General features: G+C 45.9%; 1 protein-coding gene across 2 annotated transcripts; it reads left to right on the top strand.

Moving 5' to 3' along the window:
* The first annotated feature begins 316 nt into the window (after window positions 1-316).
* Window positions 317-27,565, top strand: SMYD1 (SET and MYND domain containing 1). 2 transcript variants are annotated; one of them, XM_058024659.1, is made up of 10 exons: window positions 317-486; window positions 11,046-11,222; window positions 12,909-13,122; window positions 14,330-14,460; window positions 16,231-16,269; window positions 18,932-19,124; window positions 22,175-22,267; window positions 23,913-24,076; window positions 25,562-25,730; window positions 27,164-27,565. In XM_058024659.1, exons 1-10 carry the CDS (start codon window positions 350-352, stop codon window positions 27,320-27,322), a joined length of 1,476 nt encoding a protein of 491 aa, XP_057880642.1. In that variant the 5' UTR covers window positions 317-349; the 3' UTR covers window positions 27,323-27,565. The 2 variants fall into 2 exon arrangements, with proteins under 2 accessions (XP_057880642.1, XP_057880643.1); XM_058024660.1 differs by lacking the exon at window positions 16,231-16,269.
* The last annotated feature ends 303 nt before the right edge of the window (window positions 27,566-27,868 follow it).

Here is a 27,868-nt window from a genome sequence, read left to right as displayed (position 1 = left end):
ATACACTCTCTCTCCAATGGGAGAGTGTAAATTAAGCTGGGTTGTAACATACACAACTTCTTGTGGCTGGGAGAAACACCTCCCCACGTCACTTTCAGAGAGGGTTTTCCTAATGGAGCAGAACCCCCAGCCCTGCCCCATCCCCGCATAGCTCAGGGCTGCTGGGCAGAGCATCTCCTGCCTCCCCTGCTCCCACCCCCTGGCCCTGCTATGGGCATCCATGTGCCCAGGGGAGGGGGCAGAGCAGCCCTCCCTTTATAAACCCCACAGCACACCCCAGCCTGGCAGCAGTGCCAGGAGCTTTGCCTTGCTCCGAGACACCCACCTCCCACAGCCTGGGCTCCCTGGGATGACCAAAGGAGGAATGGAGTCCGTGGAATTGTTCACAGCCGAAGGCAAAGGCCGGGGATTGAAAGCCCAGAAGGAATTCCTGCCTGGGGATGTCATCTTTGCAGAGCCAGCCTACGCAGCCGTGGTTTTTGACAGGTAAGAGAAAAGCGTTTGGAAAGCTCAGGGCAAAAATAATCTCGCTGCGAAATTCCATGGGGGTGCTTGGGTAAAAGTTTGGAGGTGCCTGGACGACATCAGAGAAGGATCAGAGGGAAGTCAGAAGCACTTCTGGAGAGACACATTCACGGTTCGCAGTGAATGTCCTTGCCAGGGCTCAGACCAGCCTGCTCACCTGCAGGAGGGGCAGTTTGTGTCCAGGGTGTGACCTTGCAAGGTGCTTGGTGGTGCAACCCTTGAGAAAAGCAGGGACAGCGGGATGCACTCAGTGCCTCGCGGAAGCAGCAGTGCTGCACTGCAGGGAACTGCCAGGAGCCAGGGCAATCCAGGTACAGCAGCCCCAGACTGGCTTTGCTCAAGCCTCTGGTGGGTAATACATGATAAAAGTGAGTTCTGTGGTGCTCTGCTCATTTTACCATCCCCTGCTGCACTTGCAGCTCCATCACCGCTGCCCTGGAGCGAGGAGCTGGTGGGGATCAGCGAGTGACACTGTTTCTGTTAAACACATTTAATATTTACAGCTGCCGGAGCCAACTGGAGACCAACGTCTGCTTCTGCTCTTTCACGAGGCTGGTTTTGAATTTATGCTCACGCTGATGTAGCCAGACTCTGAGTTCTGGTGCAAGGATATTTTTCTTTTCTGCCGCTTGTTTTAATCACAACATTCACCCAACCTGTGCTGCTGGTAGGTGCCCACTCCTGCCCTTTGGATTGGTGGAAGATTCGCTTAAATAACCTGGAAGAGAAAAGATGCAAAAATGGTTTCTGTGCTGATTTCCATTGGATTAAATATAAATTAAAGCCTCTGACACAAATTAAATTTCTTCAGCCTTATAATATGGTAACTGAGAACAGAATGTGGCCCTGGTTTTTAAACTGAGGGCTTAGATGGCAGCTGAAGGTTTAATTCTGAGCTTAAGAAAGTTATGAGTGTTCATCAGGGGCATCGTGGTGAGTCCTGAGACTGAATTTTTAGCCCCAAACAGCCAATGCCTCCAGTAAATACCCCGCACACCTAACAGGGCTGTGAGCAATTCTGTTTAGCTGAGTTTGTCTAATTAAATCAGCTCTGCTAACGAAGTCTGGGGCACAAGCAGAGGCTGTGCTGCTGCATTAGCCCTGGTGATATCGTAGCTGAAGCTGCTCAGTGCCACTGTGTGATCTGGCAGCAGCAGAGAATTGGATATTAAATGGGCAGAGGAAGAAATAAGTTTTTTATGTGTCTTTCATTCACTGTTTCTTTGTCCTTTAACTGTCAGCGGGTGAACGTGATTATGAATCTTTGCCATAGCAGGAGTGACACCTTTAGTTTTTATTTTAATATGTCCTTGCAAGAGCTCACTTTAAAAATGCCATTTTTTCACTTTAAAATGTTGAGTTCTTGAAGTCCTAACCCTGAGCTCAATTCCAGGAGTTGGTGACAAAATCATTTCTCCTTGATGTGTCCTTTTAGCTCTTCAGTCAGTACCTCAGTTTCACTCGTGTCACTACATGGAATTTTGTGGTGATTTGCTTTGGAAGTGCCTATGGACAATTATTTCTCTCATATACCTTATTAAAAATACTTTTTAAACAGCTGGAAACATCTTGGCTTTTGATGGTGGGTTAAAAACATTTTCTCTTCCATGTGCAGTGTTGCACCATGCAGAGAGCAGAGCAGCCCATGCTGAAGAGCTGCAACTTTGCTGCATTTTCAAATGTCACTGGTGTAATGTGAGACAAGGGCAGAAGCCAGCACAGCTCAGACTGCAGGCTGTGCCTCAGGCTGAGGTTTCCAACAGAAAAGCTCAGATGTGTTTCCCTGCTTCCCTCCCTTCCTGCCCAAGCTGGGCTTGTGCAGCTCCCAGAGGGCAGGTGCAGAAGTCAAGGTAAACACAGCCCTTCTCTGCAACTGTTGAGCAATAATCATGGATTCTGACCCTCCTGTGGCACATTTCATCCCAAAGCACTGAATTTGGGTCAGGGGTGAAACACAGCCCCAAAACCTCTGAAACAGACCAAATGCTTGTTGGTAAGGGCTTGGCAGGATATACCCTGGGTGTGAGATATAATGGAAACACACATTTGTCTTGTGGAAATTACCTTGATGCTTTTCTTGCACACCCAGGGCTTTGGCTTTAAAGGTCCCTTGTGTTGCTGTCCCTGGGTTTCAGCTGCATCAAACTCCATTGAATTAAGTGCTGTCAAAGAAGGGTTGCCTGCATCCTCATACTCTTTATTCCTGCAAGATTAAATCCACACCTGGCCTTGGTAGCTGGTTTTACCCTAGAGGAACTGCTGTTGCCTCTGCATGGATGAAGAGCCCAGTGAAGGGGCATGTGCCTTTCCTAGCCCACAAACACAGGTGTATAGATCCTAAAATTGCTGTTGAATCTACACTATTAAAAAAGGGCCTCAGCCTGCACAGGGAAACCCAAAATCCAGAGTCCCTCATCCTAACTCAACTCAGTATCCCCCATGCCTTGCTGAAAGCACTGTGTACTATGGAAAAGGGATTCAAACTGGAAGAATTGCTGGGTTTAAGCTTTTGTCTCAGGCCCTACCAGATATGTGACCAGATTTTCCAGAGATCTCAGCTGTCTCTGTGCATAAAGACCACACAGAAGCACCAGAGTGCAGAACTGGTCTCTGCTTTGCAGCCCTTTGAAGAACTCAGTCCTTTGGGAAGCCCATTCCCACTCTGTGGGTATTGAGACCCTGAAATCCTTCCCCTGCTTTGCTGTTGAAAGGTGTCTGGAAGGCAGCTGCAGTGCAGAGGCCACACAGGGATTTCTGTATGGCTGCATAGGATGGGCAGGCAAAGCAAAGGTCTCTTTGAGATTAGGAGGAGCAGCTCTGCAGAGATCCAAAACCATTGTGCTGTCCAGAGCACAGCTTGGGATGGAGACCAGACCGGGATATCAGCCACAGTTCACCTGGCCAATAACCAGATGGTCAAGTTTAAGGTCAGTAACAAGTTACACGTGGGAGCTTTGACAAGCTGCCAGGCAAATCAATCAATGCCATTCCTGCACTTACCCAGAAAGTCAGGGCTGTTATCACTGTTTGGAGAGGTTCTTCTATCAGCCCCCACTATGGATCCAACCCATATATATATATTTTTATATATATTAAAAAAAATTATATATACACACACACACACACACATATATACATATATACATATATATGCATATGTATACAAATATATACACATATATACACATATATACATTTATACACATACATATATATACATATATATACATACATACATATATATACACATATATATACATACATACATATATATATATACACATACATATATATACACATATATATACACATATATATACACACACATATATATATACATACATATATATATATACACACATATATATATCTATAGGCACACACATATACGTACATAAAAATTATACATGCATATATAAAAATTTTATTTATATATATAGTGGATATCACAGTACAGACTCCAACCTGACTTACATGTGTAGATGGAGATGGATATCTGGACAAACAGACACATGTGAGGAGCTGTCAAAGTAATTTGTCACCCAACTGCACTTTATTGATGTCTGTCTTTCAGTAGGGGGCTGAGTTGAGGAATTGAGGTTTTATTTTGATAGGAAAAAGGACGAATTTCTTTGACAAAACTCTATCATCAGGTCGAGCCTAACACTGGACTTCTGTGTCCAGACGAGTGAATCCAACAATAAATGCTGATATAATCAATGGAACTTTGTATGTGCAGTGAACACAGACATCTACCTTTGAGCTGAATGGCTTTCTAGACCCTTTAGACACAACTTGGTGTCTGAATCCACAGGCTGCATCCCACCCTGGAAAGCCCTGAAGGTCACAGGGACCCTGAAAGCCCCTGAAGTTGTTTACGTTGGTGAGGGTTGTGCTCTTCAGGCCAATGATGGTCATCTGAGCAGCAGTTTTTTACACAGTGCCACAGACTATTAATCCAGAAGAACGTAAAACTCAAAGAAAAATGAGGTTCCTATAAACACCAGCCAGCTCACAGTCAGATTTTAAGGCCAGAGCATGACTCACAAGGCTAACCCTGTTCATTTCAGGGAGGTTGCACTAGGACTGGGTGACCTTTAAAGGTCCCTTCCAACCCAAACCATTCTGATTTTATGATTTTATAACTCAGTTGCTTCACACAGTTTATACTTAGTGTTGACTCCTGTATCAAACCTATCTGACTGAGAGCAGGCTGCTGCTTAAAGAAATGGTGAAGAGTGATGGCAAAGGGGTGCAGAGCTCTGTGTGATTTCCAGGATGAAGTGCAGACACAGCCTGATCTCTGATTCACCCTTGCTGTCACCAGCTGAAATATCACCCAGAAAACACCACTGTCAGGCTTTGCCCTGAAGTAGAAAGCAGAAAGCTGGAAATGCATCTTCTCAAGGGATTCTTTGCTTTTGTTGGGGTAATTTTTCAATTTGCAAGGGCCCTGAGCCTCTCACCGAGGCTCTCTCTAACCCTCCCTCCCTCTTTGCTTTCTCCCAGGTCTCCTTTCCTCCACCCCCTTCCTGGCCAGGCATTCCCCGTGCCTGGGCTCAGGGTGCTCTATGTGACCTTCTCCTCTGGCACATCCTTTGGCTCTCCAACCTGCAGGAGTTTACATTGCCTATAAGCAAGGGGATGCCTCATTTGTCTCTGTCAGCCTTTGCCAAGAGAAATTTGCTCTTTAACCCAGCAGGATTTGAGGGGCAGCAGTCGAGGGAAACGGTGTCATGAGGTGGAAAATCGAGATCACCTGGAGATCTGCTTGATGAGGGATCTGCAAATGGATAAAAAACTGAGATCATGCAAATTTTGCATGTCTTTTAATGTAAAAAGAGGCCAAAAACATTTTCCAAGGAAATGTGGGGAGCTCTTCTATTGTAGTTAGGATGACCTAGACGTATAAAAAATACAAAATTTTCCATAACAGCATGACTGAAAAGATTATGGGAACTAATTCTTTGAGCTGACACCGATAAAAACTGAGAGCTAGTGGGATCATATTCATATTTTAAAAAATGTTCTGAGGTTTGATTTTTTATTACTATCTCATTTGTTCAAAAGCCTAATTAAAACCTGAGAACAAACCCAGATTTTTAAAAGAAAATCTCACCCACACCTCTAAGAAAAGGCTGGGAAATCTTGTAATGAAAGGCTAAAAATAAAACAGTCAAAAATTAGTCTAAAATAAATCCTCCTCTCAAATCAGAAAAACCAGGATACCTCATCCCTGACATTTTAAAGATGAAAGCACTAAACTCCAACTCCTTTTAAAAGGAGCAAACCCATTCTTATGCTAATAATTCCTCTTTAGGTAGCAGGTGCATTTTCTGAGGCTGCTGTCTTTAGTGAAGTGCTACAGCCTGTGCTTTGAAAACCAAGGAGACTTTGCCCTACATCCTCAGCTGTTCTTATGCTGCTCTCTGGAGCAGACTGAGGAGAGAGATGCCCTGCCAAGCAATCATAAATAGGATTTAGGTGTAAGTTGGGCCATCTCTGTGTGTCATCTGTGGTGTACAGCACAGCAGGGACCCATGTTTAACAGTGTGGGAGCCACTCACTGTGCCAACCATCTCCTCAATGAAATCCTCCTTGGTTCTTTGCACTAAAGCCATCTCACCTGGCTTCACCAGGCCACTGAATGAGATGTTTTGTGTGCTGGGTGGCAGATGTTTGTGCTGTGCATGTCTCAGAGATGAGGTTAATACATTTCCTGTGACAGTGCTCAACCCTGGCAGGTCCAACAGACCTTAATCGGTCTGAATGCAATCCAAGCAGTCACAAGAGTTGTTTCTTGTGCTTCCACTGCAGGCTGGGCTTGCAGGAGCCATGGCTTAGCTGTCAGTGCTGTGTTCCCTCTTGCGTTTGTTGGCTGGCACATTGGATCACTGCTTTTGTCACTGCAGCTGCATTCAGGATTAGTTGGAGTTGTGTGTCCGACCAAGTGTGGGGGTCCCAGTTGCTGGGGTCCCAGTTGTTGGTTTCTCTGGGTTTGGATTGAAGGCACTTGAGACAGTAATTTGTGTTTGGACTCAGGTGTTTATTATTTCTGATCAGTAAAACAGTCTCACTGCTGTGAGCTCTGCAGCTTTTCATTAGAAGGCACAAAATGGCCAACAATCTCTTGTTACAAGGGCTTTTAACACTAAACTAACCAATTAAGAACTGACACCTGGATTATTTTCCCTTTTAACCCAATAACTGATCCCACAGAGCCCACAGTGCAGACTTTTCTGCCCAATTACAAAATGCCACCCAAACCCATGGAGAAGAAGAAGAAGCAGCATGAAGAACAAACCCAGGATGACACCCTGTGCCCTCCATCTTGCTGCCATCTACAGCATCCTAAAAATCCCAAACCCTCAATTTCTCACCCAGTGACACACCTACACTGCTCTCTATAATCTATTTCACACTTTTGTGGATTCCAGTCCATCTTGAAGTCTGGGAAACTTTCTCCATGAAAAAGTCAGTGCTGCCCTGGGGGTCAGGGCACCCCAGAGCAGACACAGAAATATTCCCACTGCTCTGGGTTTGCACACCTAAGTGACACCAGAGCACATGAGCCCTTCAGAGTTCAGCTTGGTTGATGCTGGGGTGGGAAGGAAGAGTGGCCAAGGAAACCTGAGGCTGCCCAGAGAGTCATTCAGTGAGTCAGCCAGTGGCATCTGCCCTCTGTGTCAGCCCTAAATCCTGACCTGGCAAGGATTGTGGTGGGCTGGAGGCATCACTGTGCTGAAGGAGATCCTGGTTTGGGCAGGGTGAGAACCAGTTCTCACTATGTGTGGGAAAGGGCACTGATCACCCCAGGGGTTGTGAGGGCACAGGCAGAGCAGAAATGAGTTGTGCTGCCCCTGTGATGAGGCAAGGGAAGCTGAGCAGCAGGACCCAGAGGGTTCAGAGCTCCAGGGTTCCTTGGGGGGTGCCACAGCAGCAGGCACCTCCCCAGGCTCCTCTCCAGGGACTTCTAGTGCTGCCTTTGTGCCTCGGGTTTAGCTTTTATATTTTCAGATTCTGTGCTGCTTTAGTGTGTGGGTCTGGACTTCACATCAGGGCATGGTGAGCTCTGTGCACAGAGCAGGGAGACAAAACAATTCCTGCTCCAGCTGGGCACCAAGGACAAATGACCCAAATCTCAGCCCCAGAGCACAAATACCGTGGGCTGGAGAGAGAAAAACAAGCAGGGTGGGACTGCATGAGCTAAAGCTGGGATGGGACAATGAACTGCAAGGTGCAAATGGAGCAGAACTGATAAAAGTGAGAGACCTCATGACCACTCGTGCATTTTATGACCATTTTTTGTGACCATTTTGGTTCACCTTGGGTGCAGCCCTGGCTGGGCTCCTGTTCTGCCCACGGTGCATCCATTGAGGAGATCCTTTGAATAAATCCCTGCTTTATTCTTTAGCTGTGTCCAGCCTCTGCTCTAGGTCAGCCTTCCCAAGGCATCAGCCTGGCCATGCAGCACCCTGCCCACACGGGTGCATGCTGCTCTCTGTACTGGAGGGGACACCTGGGACACCTGGAACCATTTTGGGTTGTGTTAAACACTTTCTGGGCCAGACAGAGAAGGTTTCATAGACCAATGATTTCCACAGGCTGAGAGACTTAAATTTAATCTCAGGCTGCTCCACGTGGAGAGCCTCAGCTTTGCAGAGGGGAGGAGAGAGGAGCCCGTGGGCCATGCAAGCCTTTGGTGCCTGGGTGTGGTGTGTCTCAGGACAGGTGGAACCAGAACCCAGCCAAGGAGAGCCCCACTCCGTCCTTCCCTTTTGGGGCATCAGCTCTGAGCTCCTCTGACACAGCAGCAGCTTCACAACTGCCAAGGGGCACCTGGGGGATTTAGGAGCTTGCAGATGTTTAAGCAATTCTAGTTGAAGTTTTATGTCTCCTGAATTTTTTACTGTGCCAGGGGTTGAGCCCAGGCCTCTGGAGTCCTGATAGCACACAATATCAACAAATCCAATCTTCTTTGAGACCATTTTGGGGCACAGAGGGTCCCATAATGGTTTGTTAATAGCTGCAGTGTTTCTTACACGCGCCAGTCAGGTTGCCTGGGAGTAATTGTCCCTGCAGTTTCAATACCGTAAGGGCTGCTGATTCTCTTTCTCAGAAAGTCTTGTACAACGTTTTTGGTGCATTTCTGCATCTCCTCAGAAATGAGGGATTTCTAGAGCTGGTGGTAAGTTCTGCCAGCCAGGTTTGCTTTGGAAAATCTGGACACTCATGCTATGAACAGCAAAATGCAAAGTCAGCATTTCAGTATTTTTTATTTTCAGGGAGCAAACTGAGGATAGAGAAGCACCTGGTAGAGGACTTGGATTTTTCTGCACCACGTTCCCTTCCAACCTGTCATTCCTCTCTACAAGGAAACTTTTTTTTTTCTTTTTTTCTTTTTGACTGCCCTTAAAACACCCGGGTGGCAGGAGGGACCCCCATTCCCCATGTGAGATATCTCCCTGTGCTTCCTGGCATGTGGGTTTATCAGCTCCCTGGCTCTGCTTTGCCTTACAAGGAGTTTAATCTCTCCTGCACCTCTCTGCCCCCCTGACCTGACAGCTGACAGAGCACAGCCTCACATTTCTCACCAGCTCTCAGCTCTCCATCATCGGGCACAGTGGAGCTGCCTGCATCCCCCTTCCCACACACATCTCCCCCTGCCCCATCCCAGCTGCTTGCCTTACACTGGGCTCCCTCCACCACTGCTCACTTGCCCAAACCTTTTCTTCCAAACCTCATTTTTGCACGTGGTTTTGTCTGATGTGGGTTGTCCTGCTTTTAAATCTGTTCCCCTCTTTATCCTGCAAGAGCCACAGCACAGGGTAGATAAAGTCAGCAGCTCACACAATATTTTCAGAGAAAAGAAAATGCATTTAAAATGTACTGTGATATAAATATAAATATAAATATAAATATAAATATAAATATAAATATAAATATAAATATAAATATAAATATAAATATAAATATAAATATAAATATAAATATAAATATAAATATAAATATAAATATAAATATAAATGTAAATATAATGTACTGTGACATAAATATAAATGTGCATATGTATGTGTGTACCTATATAGGTATAGTAGAGACAAAGGAGAATCTTTGGGCTGGAATCTCTGGGGCTGTGAGTCTGATTCCTGCTTGTGGCACATCCTCCCTACAGGCTCATCAATAATTTGTTTTTTATTTCCCCATGCCTCAGTTTCCCCACTCTGCAGCGTGCACAATTGTAAATGTTCCTTTGATCACGAAGCCTCTGTGGTCCCTGAGGTTTTTGCAGTGAGGAGAACCTCCCTCCTGGCACCAGCAGTGGCTGAGTGATGGGAATTTAAATTCTCCTGCACTGTCAAGCCTGGCTGGAGGCCCAGATGAAGTGGGTGGCTGCCTGGAGAAGCAGACAGCTGCAGACACCAAATCAGGCAGTGAAAAGCCCTCCCTAGCAGCAAGGGGAAAGTCCCCAAATTTTTTTGCATAGGAGACCAAAGTGTCTCCCCCCTCCTTCTCAGTGAATTAAGTTGTAGGAGCAAAAGCTGGACACCTGAAGGGGGATATGGAGGAGGTTTCTCCTCAGTATGGAACCATGGACACTCTCAGAGGGAGGATGTGAAGTCAGACTTCATCATCCCCCAGCCTTGGTTATGGTTACATGCACACAATTGTAGGATGCTTCTTGGAAATCCTGTTTTGAATCCCCAGAGATGAAACACCCCTTTGGAAGGGGTCCCAGTTATTCCATCACCATTTAACTTACAGCAACAGCACCAGGCAAGAACACAACCATTAAGCTGGGTGGGATGTTTCTCCATCCTCCCCAAAAATCTTGAGAGGTTCATTGTTGTGGTGCTGAGAGGGTCCCCAGGACGAGGTGAGAGATGAGAATCTGACTGCAAGTTCTCAGAAGGCTGATATTATATATCATATTGTATTATATCATATAATATTATTGTATTGTATTGTATTGTATTGTATTATATTATATTATATTATATTATATTATATTATATTGTATTATATTATATTATATTATATTATATTATATTATATTATATTATATTATATTATAATTATATTATATTATATTATATTATATTATATTATATTATATTATATTATATTATATTATATTATATTATATTATTATATAATATTAAAATTATATACTAAAACTATACTAAAGAAAGAGAAAGGAGGCATCAGAAGGTCAGACAAGAATGAGTAATAAATACCCATGACAGACTCAGAGAGTCGGACACAGCTGGATGTGATTGGACATTAATTAAAAACAATTCACATTTTTGGATAAACAATCTCCAGGCCACATTCCAGAGCAGCAAAACATGGAGAAGCTGAGGCTTCTCATCTTGCCAGGAGATGAAATCCTGGTGAAGGGATTTTTCAAAAAATATCACGGTGACAGTTCCTTTGTGTGCAGGGATGCAAAACCGGCAGGAACTTCACTGGGCAGAGCTGGGGCCTCACTGATCCAGGGTGTCCTTGTGTCCTTGCAGCCTGACCCACGTCATCTGCCACACCTGCTTCAAGAGGCAGGAGAGGCTGCACCGCTGCGGGCAGTGCAAGTTTGCCCATTACTGCGACAGGACCTGCCAGAGAGCGGCCTGGCTCAACCACAAAAACGAGTGCTCTGCCATCAAGAGGCATGGCAAGGCACCCTCCGAAAACATCAGGTGAGAGCTGGCCCCCGTGGCCCGGGAGAGGATGGGACAGACCCGGGACACGTTCTTCTCGTGGCAAAGAGCAGCTGGGTGGCCTGGTTTGGGCAAGGTGGAGGTGGGAGAAGGTTTGGGATAGGCCAGGAGCATCCCTGAGATGGGGAAGGTACGTGGAGGAGTGTTGTGGTGTTGTGAGGGTCCCCAGGACGAGGTGAGAGATGAGAATCTGACTCCAAGTTCTCAGAAGGCTGATTATTATATATTATATTATATACTAAAACTATACTGAATAAAGAGAAAGGATACATCAGAAGGCTAGACAAGAAATGCTAATGAAAACTCACGACTGACCAGAGTCCTGACACAGCTGGCTGTGACTGGTCATTAAGTTAAAACAAGTCACATGCTGGGTAAATAATTCTCCAAATCCCATTCCAGAGGAGCAAAACATGGAGAAGCTGAGGCTTCTCATCTTGCCAGGAGAAAAAATCCTGGCAAAGGGGTTTTTCATAAAGTATCATGGTGACAGAGGAGCATCAGTGGTGCAAGAGATGTGTTCCTGTTTGGTTTTTTTGGTGCTGGGCCTCAGAAACTCTGCATGTGGTGAGGTAAACCTACCCTGCATGGTTTAGGAAGTGTGGGGAGCTGGGGAGTAGGTGGGAAAGTGAAAGAAGAGATGGGTTCTTCCCCAGTTTGCCTATAGGATACATTAACTTTATTGTATTTGCAGGGATGGCCTGACAAAGGCAGGAATGATGAATCTGACTCCATGTTCTCAGAAGGCTAATTTATTATTTTATAATACTATATTATATTAAAGAATAGTATACTATAGAATAGAGAAAGGATATGTACTGAAGGCTAAAAATATAATAATGAAAACTTGTGACTCTCTCCAGAGTCCCAACACAGCTTGGCCCTGACTGGCCAAAGAGTGAAAACAACTCCCAGCAGAATCCAATGGAACAATCACCTGTGGGTGAACAATCTCCAAACACATTCCACATGAGCACAACACAGGAGAAGCAAATGAGATAAGAATTGTTTTCCTTTTCTCTGAGGCTCCTCGGCTTCCCAGGAGAAAAACCCTGGGCGAAGGGATTTTATCAGAGAATGTGAATGTCACATTAACTTATCTTCACATTCTGGCTCCACCATAAAAAAAATGAGAGGAATCCTCAAGGAAATGGGAGCAGCTGTGGAGGGCTGGGGATCTGTAGAACATCTCTAGATGAGAACACAGGTGCTGGGTTCAAACCTCTGCATCTCCCTGTCCTTCAGAAGGCTGGGGATGCTGACCATCCATCACCCATCGTATGCTGAGCCTGTCTCAGTCAATCTACCTTCACACTATTCCCTCCAGGAGATGAATTTTGATGAATTTTGTTTTCCCCACGATGAATTTTGATGAATTCTGCTTTCCCCACGATGAATTTTGATTAATTTTGTTTCCCCATGACAAATTTTGATGAATTCTGCTTTCCCCACGATGAGTTTTGATTAATTTTGTTTCCCCATGATGAATTTTGATGAATTCTGCTTTCCCCACAATGAATTTTGATGAATTCTGCTTTCCCCACGATGAATTTTGATGAATTTTGTTTCCCCATGACGAATTTTGATGAATTCTGCTTTCCCCACGCTGAACGCTGCTCTCTGCCCGCGGTGCTGGTGCCATGACCCGTTGCTGTCCCCTGCCAGGCTGGCTGCCCGCATCCTGTGGAAGATGGAGCGGGAGGGCACGGGGCTGTCCGAGGGCTGCCTGGTGCCCATCGAGGAGCTGCAGAACCACGTGGACAGCTTTGGGGAGGAGGAGAAGAAGGAGCTGCGGGCTGACGTGGAGAGTTTCCTGGAGTTCTGGCCGCCCCACTGCCAGCAGTTCGGCATGCAGCTCATCTCCCACATTTTCGGGGTGGTACGTCCGAGGCGGGCACGTGGGGAGGGTTTGTAATGCCAGCTCGGGGAGAAACTCTGCAGCTGGCCTCGTGAGAGGATGGCTGACTCCATCCCATTGCCCACCTGCTTCTCCTCTGCGCTGACACTGGGAATTGAGCCATAGCAAAGGCTGAAGCATTTTGTCTGTCTCAATGTGCAGACAAGTGGTTTGCTCAATCATAGGTGCTGCGTTTTCATCACAAGTCCCACTGGGCATCTCTCTGCACCTGGGGCAGCTGAGAAAGTATATTTTTAGTGAATACATCCAGAATATATTTGAATATAGAAGATCTGGTTTAGTAGATACATTAATGTCTACTAATATTGTGTGAATTAGTTTTTTAACATTGACTTAATATATACAATAAAAACAGTAATACCCTCTGCCCGTGGCTGCTGTGCAAGACAAGCTGGCCTTTGCCACTCCCAGGACAGGGAGAGGACACAGCATGCTTTGGTACCCACACCACAAAGAAAACCCAGTCCACTGCACACAGGGAGACCCTATGTGCTAGTGACCAGCACAGCTTGTCTGTGCAGGAGCAAGGAAGTACAGAAAAGCTACAGAATCAGTTCACAAAGGAGATAAAACTATTATCAGGGTAAAATAATCAGTAGCTGAGTTAATTATTTCCTTTGGTTTATCCTATCATGTGTTCTCTTTGCAGATATTTCCATTATTTATGCTTGTGACTAAAAACTGCTCTGTTCATAGTAGTGTATCATATAGAAAAGTGAAATAATTCATTCTTGGAATATATGTCATGCAAAAGTGGTAATGCTGAAAATTCACAGCAAAGAGTAGTAGCTGGTTTTTATGAGCTTTGAGGGCAACCCAGCAAACATGACCAGGTCCAATACAGCAGTCAAGGTAATTTCTAACTGATACCTGTTTCCAGGAGTGTGAACTTTGCTTTCTGCTTGAATTGCCTCAAAGTCATTTTCCTGTGACCTTTCTCTGGATTATTTTCAGGAACCAAATATAAGGAAATCAATGCATGGCCAAACCAAGTTTATCTTAGGCATCCCAAGTGAACGCTGACAGCAAATATTCTGTAACATTGACTCAGCTCTGGCCCGGTCCCTCTGCACAAGTCCTGCATTGCTTCTCTTCTGATGTTTTATCCCAAATGGAGTTTCAGCTTTTTCTGCTTTAACCCTTCTCCCTGCCTGTGTTTTGGGGCTAGATCAGCTGCAATGGCTTTACCCTCAGTGACCAAAGAGGACTGCAGGCTGTTGGAGTGGGAATCTTCCCCAACCTCTGCCAGGCCAACCACGACTGCTGGCCCAACTGCACTGTCGTCTTCAACAATGGCAAGTGAGTGGATTTCTGTCCTTTGGTGCAGCAGGGATGGATCCTAACAGCCAAAACTCAGCAGGCTCTGCCACCCCCAGGGTCAGGTTCCTGCCCCAGAAAATTTATTCATTCTTCTTTCCTTCTCTAGCTCAGGAAAAAAAAAAAAACAAAAAACCAACAGTATTTTCTTGCTGAAGACAAACTGGTTTCTCTCCTTGTTATTTAAAAAATTGTCATCTGATGCACTAACAAATACATAAGATTTGACCCCAAATCCAGCAACCAGCAAAGAATTTTTCCCTGGTTTCTTATGAGTTCTGTAACTAGTCTCAAAATAGGTAGCTAAAGTAAGAAGCAGCTGTTTAACTCACCCCTTATATTGAAGTCTCATTTATAGATAGTTGAGGAGTAATTCTACCTGCAAATTATTGAGGATTATGCTGAGTCTACAACCCAAGAGTTTCTTCCAACTGAAGCTTGCACTCAGCTGTGTATCACAATCTGCTGGTGTGTTTATGACCATTCCTAACACAACCCCCATCTGGTGAGAGTGTGCCATCCCAATTAATCACTGACTAACTCTTTAGCAACGGGACTTTAGTGACAGATGGGATTGTAATCTGCAAGCAGAGTCACCTGGGAGTGCAGGATGCTCTCAGTCTCTGGGCATTCCCTATTCCCACCCCAGTCCTGTAAGAAAACCTCTGCAGGACGAGTGAGATGGGAAAAGATTCAGTGGGAAATGGGAGATGTTTCACCAGAGCTGGGAGTGAAACCATGATATGGTGAAGGTGGTAGCCCACAGGAGGGATGCTCTGCCCTTCCCAGTTTCCAAGCCATGACAGGTATAAACTGCTGCTGACTCAGAAAGTTGCAGTGTGTGTAAAACATTAACTGTGGGGAATTGCTTGCCAAAAACTGCACAGCCACAGGATTTCCTCTGATCTCTCTGCTGCTTTTTTACAGCTACCTGTCTTCACTAAACTTTAGTGCTATAACTTAACCACCCCTCTTCCCCCCGGCCCCTCCTTTTTTAACTAACACATTGGTTCTGCATTCCAGTTATCACTGCTGGTTTTCCCTGATAAAACTACACCAGCACTTACCAAGCAGCTGGTAAACGAGCCAAGAGAAAACAAATCTGGGTGATTACCTTGGTGGGAAATAGGGTCTGATCCAAAGTCAGCTTGGAGTCTGTGCTATGACATCCAGTTGCCCTGGATTGGATCCATGGTGGGCTGATAGAAAAGCCTCTCCAAACAGCTCCCAGCAGTGATAACAGCCCTGACTTTCTGGGTAAGTACAGGAATGGCATTGATTTGCCTGGCAGATTGTCAAAGCTCCCACATGTATCTGGTTACTGACTTTAAACTTGACCATGGGGTTATTGGCCGGGTGAATTGTGGCTGATATCCCAGTCTGATTTCCATTTCAAGCTGTGTTCTAGAGAGCACAACTGCTGATGTCAGTGGAGACCTTTCTGTGCAGGAGATCCAGTCCCCTTGCTCCTGCCAAATATCAGGAGCAGGTTTTTCATGTTCCCTGACCTAGACCACTCCTAAAATCACCGTGCCAGGGCATACTCCACCAAATCCCCCATGGCCCAGTGATGGACAGTTTGGTCCTGGCAGTGCACACCAAAAGGGAAGGTCTCATGCAGTGCCACGTGGGCCAGCACAGGCAGCCCCCTTGTCTCCTGTCAGTGCAGTGTCCAGGGCTATGCCATGTACCCATTTCTTTGTTGTTGTACTTGTACATGTGTCAACTGCAGATGTTTGTTTTGTCTTTCAGTCATGAGGCTGTAAGATCAATGTTCCACACACAGATGAGGTGGGTCAGTCTTGAAAGCATCATCCTCCTCCATTACCCTGTACCCCCCATGTCTAATGGAAAAGATGCAAAGACCCCAAGGGGCTCTGTTTATTCCAAATTCCACTTCTCCTGTTTTCTAAACTTCTCCTCTTCCCCTGTGTAAAGCCCCACTAAACCCAAACCTCATTTAACTCTGCATTTTGTAGTAAATTAAAATAATAGTAGTAATAGACTGTTTTCCCTAGGGTGAATTCCCTCTCTGCCTTCCCACCCTCTCCCTTGGCTGCCTCCCTGTCAGTATTTCCCCTCTCCACTTCTCATTTCTCCTCCCCTGACCATGGCAAGAGCATGAAAGTCAGAACAAGGTCTTGCTAATCTTGTACAGCCCAAAATAAAGCCTTGCATATTAGGAGATGAGAAATGACTGTGTTACTGACACACTAAATACTCCATGTTTCTCCTGCAACAAACTGTGCCCGAGGAATGTGTTGCCTACAGGAGCAGTAATACCATGAGATGTAGGTTTTCAATTCCTTTTTATCATAATCCATGATTAATGTTCCACCTTTTAATGATGCCACTGTTACCTGATCCAAACTAAACTAATCACAAAAATATGTGCAAAAAAAGAATCTTTGCTTAACTCATGGCATTTGGTATATTATAGTCAGTGTTCTTAAAGGGACACTGTTTGCCTTTAAAATTTAATTTCAAGCAGGCATGCACTTTCCTCAAAGAAGATGTGAAATATATTTGAAGTGCTTTTCTTCACCACTGAATCTTACTCAGTACATTATAGATAGGGCCATAAAAAAGGGGAAAAAAAGAGTTTCAGTTCTGATTAGAGTTGCTATTTGGGGCAATTTGAGTTCTGAGCTGTCAGGCACTCGCTGTGCCTGTGCGTGCACTATCAAGGTCCCTGCTGCTGGTGGGGAAAGAGCCCTTGAGAAGCTCAGTGGTGTGCTCCTGGCCGACAGTGTCTCTTTAACTACAGTATTTAAAATATGCCATGTGTTTCCTGGCTTACCCCAAAGGCTATCAGTGCCCTCCCCACAAGGGATGGCTGCTTAAAATACCCCTGTGGTGCTTGGGCTATCAGGGGCATCATGAAAGTCAGAGGCTTGATTTTGCTTCTCTGGTTGCATGGCTCGCTTTGACAAGGATCCTGTGAGGTGTGAACAGGAATGTTTATATGTGCAAGCTTTTCAGCTGGGAATTGCTCTTTTTTGTGCACTTCCTCCTGGAATAGCTGTTTGCACCTTTCTCTGTCTGGCACTTTCCTGTGGTTGTGACATAACTAATAGCTGCCCTTTGTGACAATGGCATGTTTGGTGGTAAATTTTGTATGAAACTTGTTGCTGATGTGGCAACACCCAGAGAAGATCAAGACCAGCCTTGGAGAAGAATTTTGACAGCAGCTTTAGCAGAGCTGGAAGACTCAGAGCTATGCCCTTGGTATTGAGAGCCTGTAACAGGAATTCCAAGGGAATTTAAAGGGAATTACAGGAGAATCCCTTTGCAAAAACATGATCACACAGAATAAGTCCTGTCCTCCCCAAAAAGCTTACTGCCAAAGCACCAGGTGATAGCTCTGCCACCTCTGCCTTTATAGTGAGGCTTTTGTTGGGTTCCACCTGGAGCCCCTCATGCTCAGGTGGGAGCCAGCAGGTCTCCCCCAGGTCCATCTCGGGGCAGACATGTACATTAAACACACTGTTGAGCTCACTAGTAGCTGGAAGAGGAGGTGGATACTAAAGAACCCCTCACAGTTGGTATTTGATAGATTTTTTCCCCCAAATTTCTGGCCAAATTCTCTAGCCAGTTGTGCCTGTTTAGCCCCTACATCTGAGAGATGGCCCAGAGTTACTGGGACGTTCAGTATGTAGAGTGAAACAGCAAGGGAATAGTTCTGAATCTCCATATTATTTAAGACCTTTTGCAGGGAATGAATAAGGGAAAGAGAGATACAAGGGTCTGGCTTTCCAAATCCCATCATCAGGGGCTTGCCATGGATTTCAGTAACAGAGACTGGCAATTGAATTGTGGTAATAGGTCAAATGAGCTGTTTAAAAATAGACTCTCTCCAGATAATTACTTCTAAGCTTTTATGTGGAAATGCATGAACAGGGTGAGGGCATCTCTTATGCAGCACCCAGAGGGAATTTATCTTAACTTTTCAAAGTGAAAACGATACTGAAGGCAGCAGAGCTCGGGATCTGGGAGTATAGCCAGGGGTGTGTGGGTAGCATGCAAAACAGCACTTAAAAAAAGACCCCAAATCCAAACTCAGCATTTTGGTGGGAATTTCTGATCTCAGTGGTTTTTGTTTTTTTCTTCTGGTGAGATCTGCAACAAACTAGAAATTGATGTTTAGGCTGAGCCACCATGTGGATAAATTATTGGGGCCATAATCTCTCTATAGCTCAGACCTTTACATATCCCTACCAGGGACTTGTAGAGGGGCAGGAAAAACTGCAGTGAGTGTGTTCATGCCCTGTATTGAGTTACCAGGCTGCTGTTCACCTCTGCACTGCCTCCCTGCAGCCTCAAAGCCGTGCCTTGGGGCCAGGGCTCACCTCTGCAGGCAGGGCAGGCTGCAGGACTGTCCCTGCCGGCCCTGTGGCTGCACCTCTGCTTCTGCTGCTTCTCCAAGCGCACATCCCATCTCCTGTGCCCCCAGGATCGAGCTGAGGGCCCTGAGCAAGGTTTCCCCGGGGGATGAGCTGACGGTTTCCTACGTGGATTTCCTCAGCCTGAGCGAGGAGCGGCGCGCGCAGCTCAAGAGGCAATATTACTTCGACTGCGCCTGCGAGCACTGCAAGAAACAGCTCAAGGATGACCTGATGCTGGCAGTGAAGGCAGGGGAAAGCAAGGTATGGTTTGTCCTGCAGTGCCCAAACCCAGCGGTGGCTGCTTCTCCTCTGCCAAGGCATCTGTGGGTCTCTGGGATTGTGGTTTCTCAGCGGTCTCGATAGGAACATGGTCAGATTCTGGCAATGTGAAAAAATGAGAACAGAACTGGACCTTGATTGGGCACAGCAGCAATTCAAGCCCACCATACAATGGTGGGCTTAATCCTTATTATGCAAGGACAGTTTTTAATTTTAAAAAGCCCCAGAAGTTGCCTTTAACCTAAAAGTCCAACAATAGACAGAATGCAAAAATATCGGAAAATTAGGTGTAGAGCTGACAAAAAAATGGTGGCATTTTGAGATTGTGGGGGTTGTTGGGGTTGGGTTGGTTCGTGTTTTTTGTTGTTGTTTTGGGGGTTTTTTTTGTTTGTTTGTTTCCTGAAAATCTGCAAGGGACTCCACATTTTGAGTGCAGAAAGAGAAATGTGTTGCAGGTGATCCATGGTGACAGTTCCAGCGCTGCTGTAACTCTATGGTTTCCACCACCACGCTGGCTCCAGGAACGTGGGAAGCCTGAACTTCCAGTCCCTCTTTGCAGAGGCCTGTCACAAGGAGTTTGCACCATCACTTGACTTTTTTGCGTGCTTGCTGCAGGCAGACTGACTGTGAGGAATCAACATGTCGAACTGCTCATTTTTAAGAAATCTTTCTTTTCCTTGGAGGTCTCACAAGCCATCCATAGGAGGTATAAGGCTGTGTCTTGCTGTTGGCGGTGGCTTGGCCAGCAGCTCCAGTTTTTGAGTGTGCTGGCAGCTCTGAGAGTTTCTTTTTAGTTACTCTGCCCAAGGATATAATTGCGCATAGGTTTTGTGATCTCTGGCAGTGTTACCTTGGGGATTTCTACTCCTGCAAGCCTTATAAAGTGCATAAGGGAAGGCAAAGCAAGGCAGAGCAATAAGTGTACCCTTTCCTTGCTGGGTCAAATTCTCTTCTGCTGCAAATGACCCCGCTATAAACCCATTTTAAATCATCAAGCTTCATCTCACAGCTAATGCTGACAGCTGTACCTCTCCACTAAAAATATAAAGCTGTTCCAGAGCTCAGTTCTCTGATGCAGAAGGATTTTTATCTGGCTTTCAGCAGGAGTATTTTTGAACACATTCTCCAGTAGACAGCATTAAAAAAATCTCATCCCTCATTCAACACCTGCTGTCAAGTCTTGACTGAACAGTGAGACCACGAATCACAGAATGATTTGGCTTGGAAGGGACCTTAAAGATCATCTCATTGCATCTGCCCTACCATGAGCAGGGACACCCTTCCACTAGACATGCAGCATCCCCTTTTTGTGAGCACAGCACTTCTGGGGGAATGTGCTCCATAGCCTGAAGGGCTTGTGCAGAAAATCCTGTGAGTATGCAAGGTGCATGATTTCAGCTATTAAAAATACACCCCATCCACAGACAATAAGCATCCAGGCTGACCTCACCCTCAGAGCACGTTGGCTGTGTCCCATTTCCTGAGCTCAGGCACGCTTGCCTGGGGGCAGCAGCACTCACAGCTGCACGGAAAAAGCGCCAGGAATACATGGGAGATGGACAGCTCCCATCCTCAACAGCTGCTCTGACCTCCAGTCCTTCACCCCTTCCAAAGAGCAGCAAAGTTCCCATTGTTTGTAGTGGCAACTGACTTAGAAGTCTAGTAAAGGCAAGGGAGGATTTTTATCAGACAAAGCCACCGTGGAAATGCTGTTTAAGGTGCCTATTCTGGGAGTCTTGACTCAGAGAGCACAGCAATGTGATTTGCACTGACATTAACATTGACATTAACATTGCCTTTGGGTGTGCTCTGTGCCCCAGGACACCCTGTGCTGCCCAAACCTGATTAGCTGCAGTAGCTTCAGTATAACGCTATAGAATAATAAATCATAACACAAATGTTAACATTTTGTTAACATCTCTAACAGATAGGGGTAAATGGATCTGAAAATTATGGGTTTTCCTTAAATACTAGACTTCGAAGAGGATTTCCCAGCTAGATGAATTTCAGATTCATCAAAAGTCTAATTGACCAGGTGTGGAAAAAAGACAATAGGTCAGTCCTACAGTCCTGACTCCCAGTCTTTGCATCCTTCATTGCAATACTGGGACTCTGCTTTTGATCTACACCCAGAGGTGTCTCCTGGCTGCTGGCTCTGCTGTGTGTCTCCAGACCAGGATCTTCCCAAAAATTCCCAGAGTCATGTGACTGTGGGCTGATTTCAGATTTCCTCGTTTATTAAAAGGAAGGCCACGATTGATAGATACAATAGTTGGGAAATGCAAATTTGAAGAGCTCAGAGAAGCAGAGGATGAATGGTTGTGCTGGATATCATGTTATATTTCAGTATTAAGATAATAAAGAGGTGACAGCTAATTATGAGCTCATTAGTGTTTTGCCAGGTGTTCCCAGATGTGCTTCATGTCTCTAAAATGCATGGTGAAACACAGACTTCTTTGAGGTGTGCAGGAAAACACATTTCCCTATCGGGGTGCAGCTGAAATCTGAGCTTAGCTATCTTAGGGAATTTGGAACTAATGACAGCATTTCTCAGGGTAGGTAAAATTCAGGGATTATTTCCAATTCCACCGATCTCTCATTCCTCTCTAGCAGCTGCACTGAGAGCACCTGACACCCCCCCAGCTGGTGGCTTTCACGGCCTCTTTGGTATCTCACAAGACCTCTCAGTTGCAGGGTGAATTCTGCCCCTTCTCCAGAGGGGAAGGGTGGTGGGGAGGGTTGAGGAACCCAGTCATGCATCTCAGAGGCACATGGCCACTACCCTGATGGGCAACACTCACTGAAGTCAGCAGGACCTCCACCTTTTGACCTGGAACTGGGACACTGCAGCCCATTTCAGCCTTGGGCAGGTCTGAGGAGCACACTGGATTTGCAACCAGCAGCAGGGAGTGGTGATGTGGTGGGAAGCATCCCACCAAGCTGATTTGGAGCAAGCATCCTTCCAAGCAGTACCTCTTGGCATGTGTGAGGCAGTGCCTTTTCCTCACTGATGTCCCCTCTGCTGTCCCCAGCCCTCTGCAGACACGGTGAAGGAGGTGATCCAGCTCTCCAAGGACACGCTGGAGAAGATCAACAAGGCCCGCATGGAGGGACATTACCACGAGGTGAGACCTGGGGCTTCTGCTCTCTCGCTGCACACACCCTGCCCAGGAAAGGAGGCCTTGTCCCCCTCTAGATTCACAATTTATGGATGAAACTGTAAAGCACAGCCATGTCTGAGGCATCCCAGACTAACTTCTTTCATAGTGATGACACAAGGAGATTCAGGTGACTTCCAGCACCTCTGGCCAACACAGGTGTTGAAGCTCCTGGGTGAAACTCATGAGTTACAGGGCAGGTGTAGCAAAGACAGTATGGATCAACCCTGCCTCGAGTATAGACAAACCCATCCGTGGGATTGTCTTTGCTCAAGGACCAGGTTATACATGGTGGATAATGCAGAAAGATGGAACAACACGGTGTGTACCTCAGGGAGACCTGATTGTGGGATGAGACTCTGCCAGCTAGCCTCTAAAAAAGGACAGTGGGTTTGGAAGTGCAACAAGACCGTCAGGGGTCTTTGTGCTGATCTCTTTAGTGCTCTGTGTTGCTCATTTGTTGGGTGCTGAGGACAGGTGTGTGATTTGGGTGAACCATGTCCCACCTTGGAGACCAAGCTGCAAGGGCAATGGGTGAGAAAACTCAAGTAGTTTCCTTTTTCTCTCTCTTTTTCTCACCCAGGAAATATTTAATTGTTCTCCTCAGAGAGCACTCCAGGTTGATGAATGACCTCAGGGTTTTAGCTGTCTTTGGGTAAAGGCTGAATCCCCCTGGAACAGAAATCTGGACACTGACTAGTGTGGAACAGTGTCAGATCAGGTGATGAACCTGTTGATGAACCAACCTGTTGATGAACCGACCTAGATCAGGTGTGGAACAGTGCAGCTCTGTGTCTCCAGCTCCAAGGGGTCATTAAGAGTATTCCTTGCACTGAATATTTTCAGGAGGCTGGTGGATGGCACTGGGGTATGAGTCCTTTAGGCACTTGGTGTCTCCTGAGCAGTAGAAATCACTATTAGGATTTCTACTCATCAGTTTTAGGAGTGTAACCCTGGGAGAGAAAGCTGCGAGTTCCAATCATTTTCCTAGGCTGAATTTTCTCAATAAATCAAAGTACATCTTCTCTTTCCCAACCTTCAAGGGGGCTGGCTCAGCTCTGGGACTGGTCTGGACTGTGCAAACCACAGGGTCTTGGGGTGGCAGCTTCAGGCCCAAAGGTGTAGGAATGTGCCTTCTGTAGATGGAGTCACAAAACTACCCTTTGTCCCCTTAAAAAGGAAATAAGCCCAGAAGTTTTTTCTTTGATTAGGTGAAAAAAGCATCTTATATGCCTGGAGGACTTCACCTCAACTTAAGGATAGCTAATTGGACAGGAGCCAAAAAGTCCTGCCTGGGCAGTTTACTAGAAAAAGAAGAGAACAAAGAAACCAATCGCTTTTGTGAGGTGTTTTACCAGGGACAAGGATTTCTTGCACCTGGATCAGTTTTTCTCTGTAAATACAGAGTTTGTTATTTTGCCTTTTATTAAAACCTTTTTGCTTCCAACACTGCAACAGAAGCCATCCTGCTGATTTTATGCCTTCTAAGGTAGCTGAGCTATCTTGGTTGTGAAACAGACCTCCAAGAGCTTATGAGAGCTGGCTTGAGGAGGCTCCTGTTTCAGCAAGGTGCTTGGACTGACCCTTCCTGTCCTGCTTCCTCCACGCCCAGGTTGTGAAGCTGTGCCGTGACTGCCTGAAGAAACAGGAGCCTGTGCTGGGGGACACCAACATTTACCTGCTGAGGATCCTCAGCATTGCCTCCGAGGTGCTCTCCTACCTGCAGATGTTCGAGGAAGCAGCTGACTATGCCAAGAGGATGGTGGATGGCTACCTGTGCGTGTGTGCCCTTCTTACGGCAGCTCTGTGCTCCTGCCCTGCTCAGCAGTGTGCCAAAGGAATCATTTTCTTAGTCTGCTCCCAAGAGGGTAGTGGTGGTGAAATTAATATGGGAACCTTCTTTGTACCACCAGATAGAGAGAGGTCACTTCTTAAATGCACAAGGACTTCCAAACACCTTGATTTACTAAACTAGAGCTGGCAAATGATTTAGGGACATCTTTCACTGGCCATTTTGTTTTGTCTCAGAGGCATCTCAGGGCTGCCCTGACAGCAAGACACAGAGCCTGGGTGCAGGACAAAGAGGCTGTGACTGCAGGAGATGCCTGTTCCCTGCACCCTGCAGGGAGGAGAGGTCAAAGAGAAACATGTCAAACATATCCCCTCACTCCTCAATATTACATGGATTATCTCGTGGCTAATTATACAGTCCTGTGGTAAAAGCTTAGTGAGAATAAAGAAATTCAGGTTTAGATCCAGGGTAAACCTCACGTTAAAAATTACGTGCTTTATTATTACTGAGGTTTTATAACAGGACTGATGAGTACTTAACAGAAGGAAAAAAAAGGAAAGAAAAATAATGGAAACTGTGAGAAGAGAGAAAAGCCTAATTTATCATCTCATTCACCTTCCTGCTGAGGACATCTCACACTAATTTCTTGACTTTTGGTCAGTTTTACCCAAAAGGCCTGTTATATTTTGTTCTTTTGCAGAGGGGTGACAGAGTCACCTCCCTGGCCTGTAGGCCTGACAAGCAACTTCATGTCCCAGCCCTGGTGCTGAGCTGATTGACTGAGAGAAAATTCCTTCCCCTCTGTGTTCCTCAGTTTTTCAGACCATGGTTAGGACCTTGGTAGTTTCCTTTCTTGCTTTAAGTGCCAATTCAAAATTCCAAGGAAGCCCTTGAGGGCAGGTCCAAGCAGCTTCTAATTCTGCTTCAGCTTTCAAAGTTGGATGTAGAGGAGAGGTTTCATTTTTCCCACCTTAGGCACTGAAAATTCCCAGATGAAGGGATGCATCTGCAGAGGGTGAGATGAACATTTCTGGAGCTTCTGGAACCATCTGTTTCTCTTCCTGCTTTGAATGGGGAACTGGTGATTGTTGCATTTTTACCCCACTAAGTGTGTCAGGTTAAGCTGCTGCCCTCTGACCTGTAGGGTCAGATCTGTGTTCTGCTTGTGCCAAAATATTGACAGAGCGTGGTTTTCTCTTGGCAGGAGATGACAGAGGTTGGCTTTCTCCAAGCCAGGAGCTGAACTTTCCCAGTTCACATCCCATCTTTCATAACTCATGACCCTGTACAGCCCTGTCCTTGAGTAATGTGTCCCCTCCCCTTTCTAAGAAGGGCACATTTCAAGGGCATTAGCTGCAACAGGCTCTTCACCTGAGCAAACAATCTGCTCTTTGGCAAACATATCATGTCAGTGACACTTTTAGGAACCCAGGTTTCTCCTGAACTAAAATTACCCAATGTTTTCCCAGGAAAATTTACCATCCCAACAACGCTCAGCTGGGGATGGCCGTGATGCGGGCGGGAGTGACTCACTGGCACGCTGGCCTCATTGAAGCTGGCCATGGCCTGATCTGCAAAGCCTATGCCATCCTCCTGATAACCCACGGACCTTCCCACCCAATTACCAAAGACCTGGAGGTAGGTGCCATCTCCTGCCTTGTCTCTGCTCTCTATCTGGGCAAGATATTAGCCAAGCTGTAGAAACGACCACCTGTAAGAGTTGAGAGATGTATTAAGTGCTGACTGCTTCTTATCAGCGATGTAGTTTTATATAGATTCTGTTACATTCTGCTGGGAAATGCACGTCCTTTCTTATTGGAAATATTCATCCCTGAAAAACAGCTTTTATTCTGCGCCAGAACATACACAAGAAATGGCAGCTGAGCCCCTGAATCTTCTTTGAAATTGCTGTGCCAAAAGACAGAGCCCCGCTCATGCTTCCAGCAGGCTGATTTCACTGCTCTCAGATGGATGACATTGCAATTTGGGTATATCAAATTACATGTGGTGGATGTGCCCAGTTTCCCACCTGATTTTCTTTATTGGTGTCCATTCTTCTTTATTTACCACTCCCCACTCCTCCTCAGCAGCAGTGTGTTTTTCCTCAGATGACTGATAGGTGCATTTCCTAGCTTAGAGTCAAGAGTGAAGATCCCAGGGAATTGCATCTGCTCAGATAAGAGGAATTATTTACAATTGCAGCTGGGGATCTATCATTTCTGTAGCCCCTAATCCACTTCATGTGACCTGTTTGCTTCATAGCATTCTCCTTTATTACCTTTAAAAAAATTAGAGGATACCAGATGAAATCCCTTATTGATGTCTTAGTCCCCATATAGCAGAGCTATAACCTTTGTTGGTGCAATTTTATATCTTCAGAAAAATTAGTATCTACTACCTAAAGCCAATCTGTTGACTGTTTCCATATGTGTAGCAAAGGATGAGACACAGCACCTCCATTTCTGTGCTTCCCTTCACATTTTAGGGAGAAAATAGCAGATATATGGCACAGGCTTATCCCTGTGCTCCTAAACCAAGAGTTGAATAAACACACAGACAGGTGTAAATATATATCCTGGAATCCCTTCTGCTCCTCTGCTATAATGCAGCACTAGGAATGACTGCTAATGATGAATTCTGGGGTCTAAAGGGTGCAAATATGGGATTAAGCAACTCTTGTCTCTCACTTGATGTGACCCCACCCTGGTGATGGGCCACCCCAGGGGCCAGGCCCAGGGTGTGGATGGGAAGTGCACTCATTTCCTGGCTCTGCACAGCACCACCTCCAGGTCCTGCATCACTTTTTGGAGTGTGAGGCTTCCCAGTAGCCTGTGGAGAAGCTGGATGTGGGAAAGGCTGATGCCTTCTTCAGCACGCAGGCAAATGGGAGTGGGAAAGGAGCAGAATATCTGTGCCCAGCCAGCTTTGGTCCTGCTGGTGGGACACTGAGGGCAAGGTGCCTCGGCCACTGCATGGCCTGGGACACCCCTTGGGGACAGTGCCTGGAAGTGGCAGCGTTTGGCTGACGTGCTTTGAGGTCCCTGTGCCACAGTAACCTGCTGTGTCCCCAGGTCATGCGTGTGCAGACGGAGATGGAGCTGCGCATGTTCCAGCAGAACGAGTTCATGTATTACAAGATGAGGGAAGCTGCCCTCAAGAACCAGAAGATCCAAGTCATGCCTGAGCCCAGCAATGAGAATGCACCAAGCCTCTTCCACAAAAAGGAATAAACCCAGAGCTTGGCACCAATTCATGCCTGCAGGGTACCATCACCCGTGGCACTTCCACACACTGGGAATGTCATACAGCAATGGGATATGTCCAAGGATTGTTTCCAGTGGCACAAGTCTGACAGAATGGACCTGCTGGGGAGTATCCTGAAAACTCTTCTGAGGGCTTAAAGCAGAAGAGGTCCTGGCAGAAAAAACATCCCTTTTTCTATCACTAAGGCATTAAATAATCAAAGAAAAAAACCTGTCATAAAATTATTTACATTTTTTATTGGAAGCGTGTTTCTCTCTACACCCATCCTGGTTCTGAATTCCTTTGTTAAATTTTGATTGATCTTTCCTAAGGGGTTCTACCACTTCCTTGGGATGACATAATATCTTTACAGTGGTGTCCAAGGGACGATAGAAGTGGGAAGCCAGTCCCAAGAAGTGTCATGTTCACCTGTGGGCAATGAACGCAAACTGAACAAGACCCCACAAATGGTGTTTTGTGTTAAATGATATTTTTTCTGATGAAAAACTGCTGGAAAATGATTTTGCAGCTGG

This window comes from Melospiza georgiana, chromosome 5 (assembly GCF_028018845.1).
Source record: "Melospiza georgiana isolate bMelGeo1 chromosome 5, bMelGeo1.pri, whole genome shotgun sequence".
Taxonomy (NCBI): Eukaryota; Metazoa; Chordata; class Aves; order Passeriformes; family Passerellidae; genus Melospiza; species Melospiza georgiana.
This window is presented reverse-complemented; position numbering and strand designations above follow the sequence as displayed.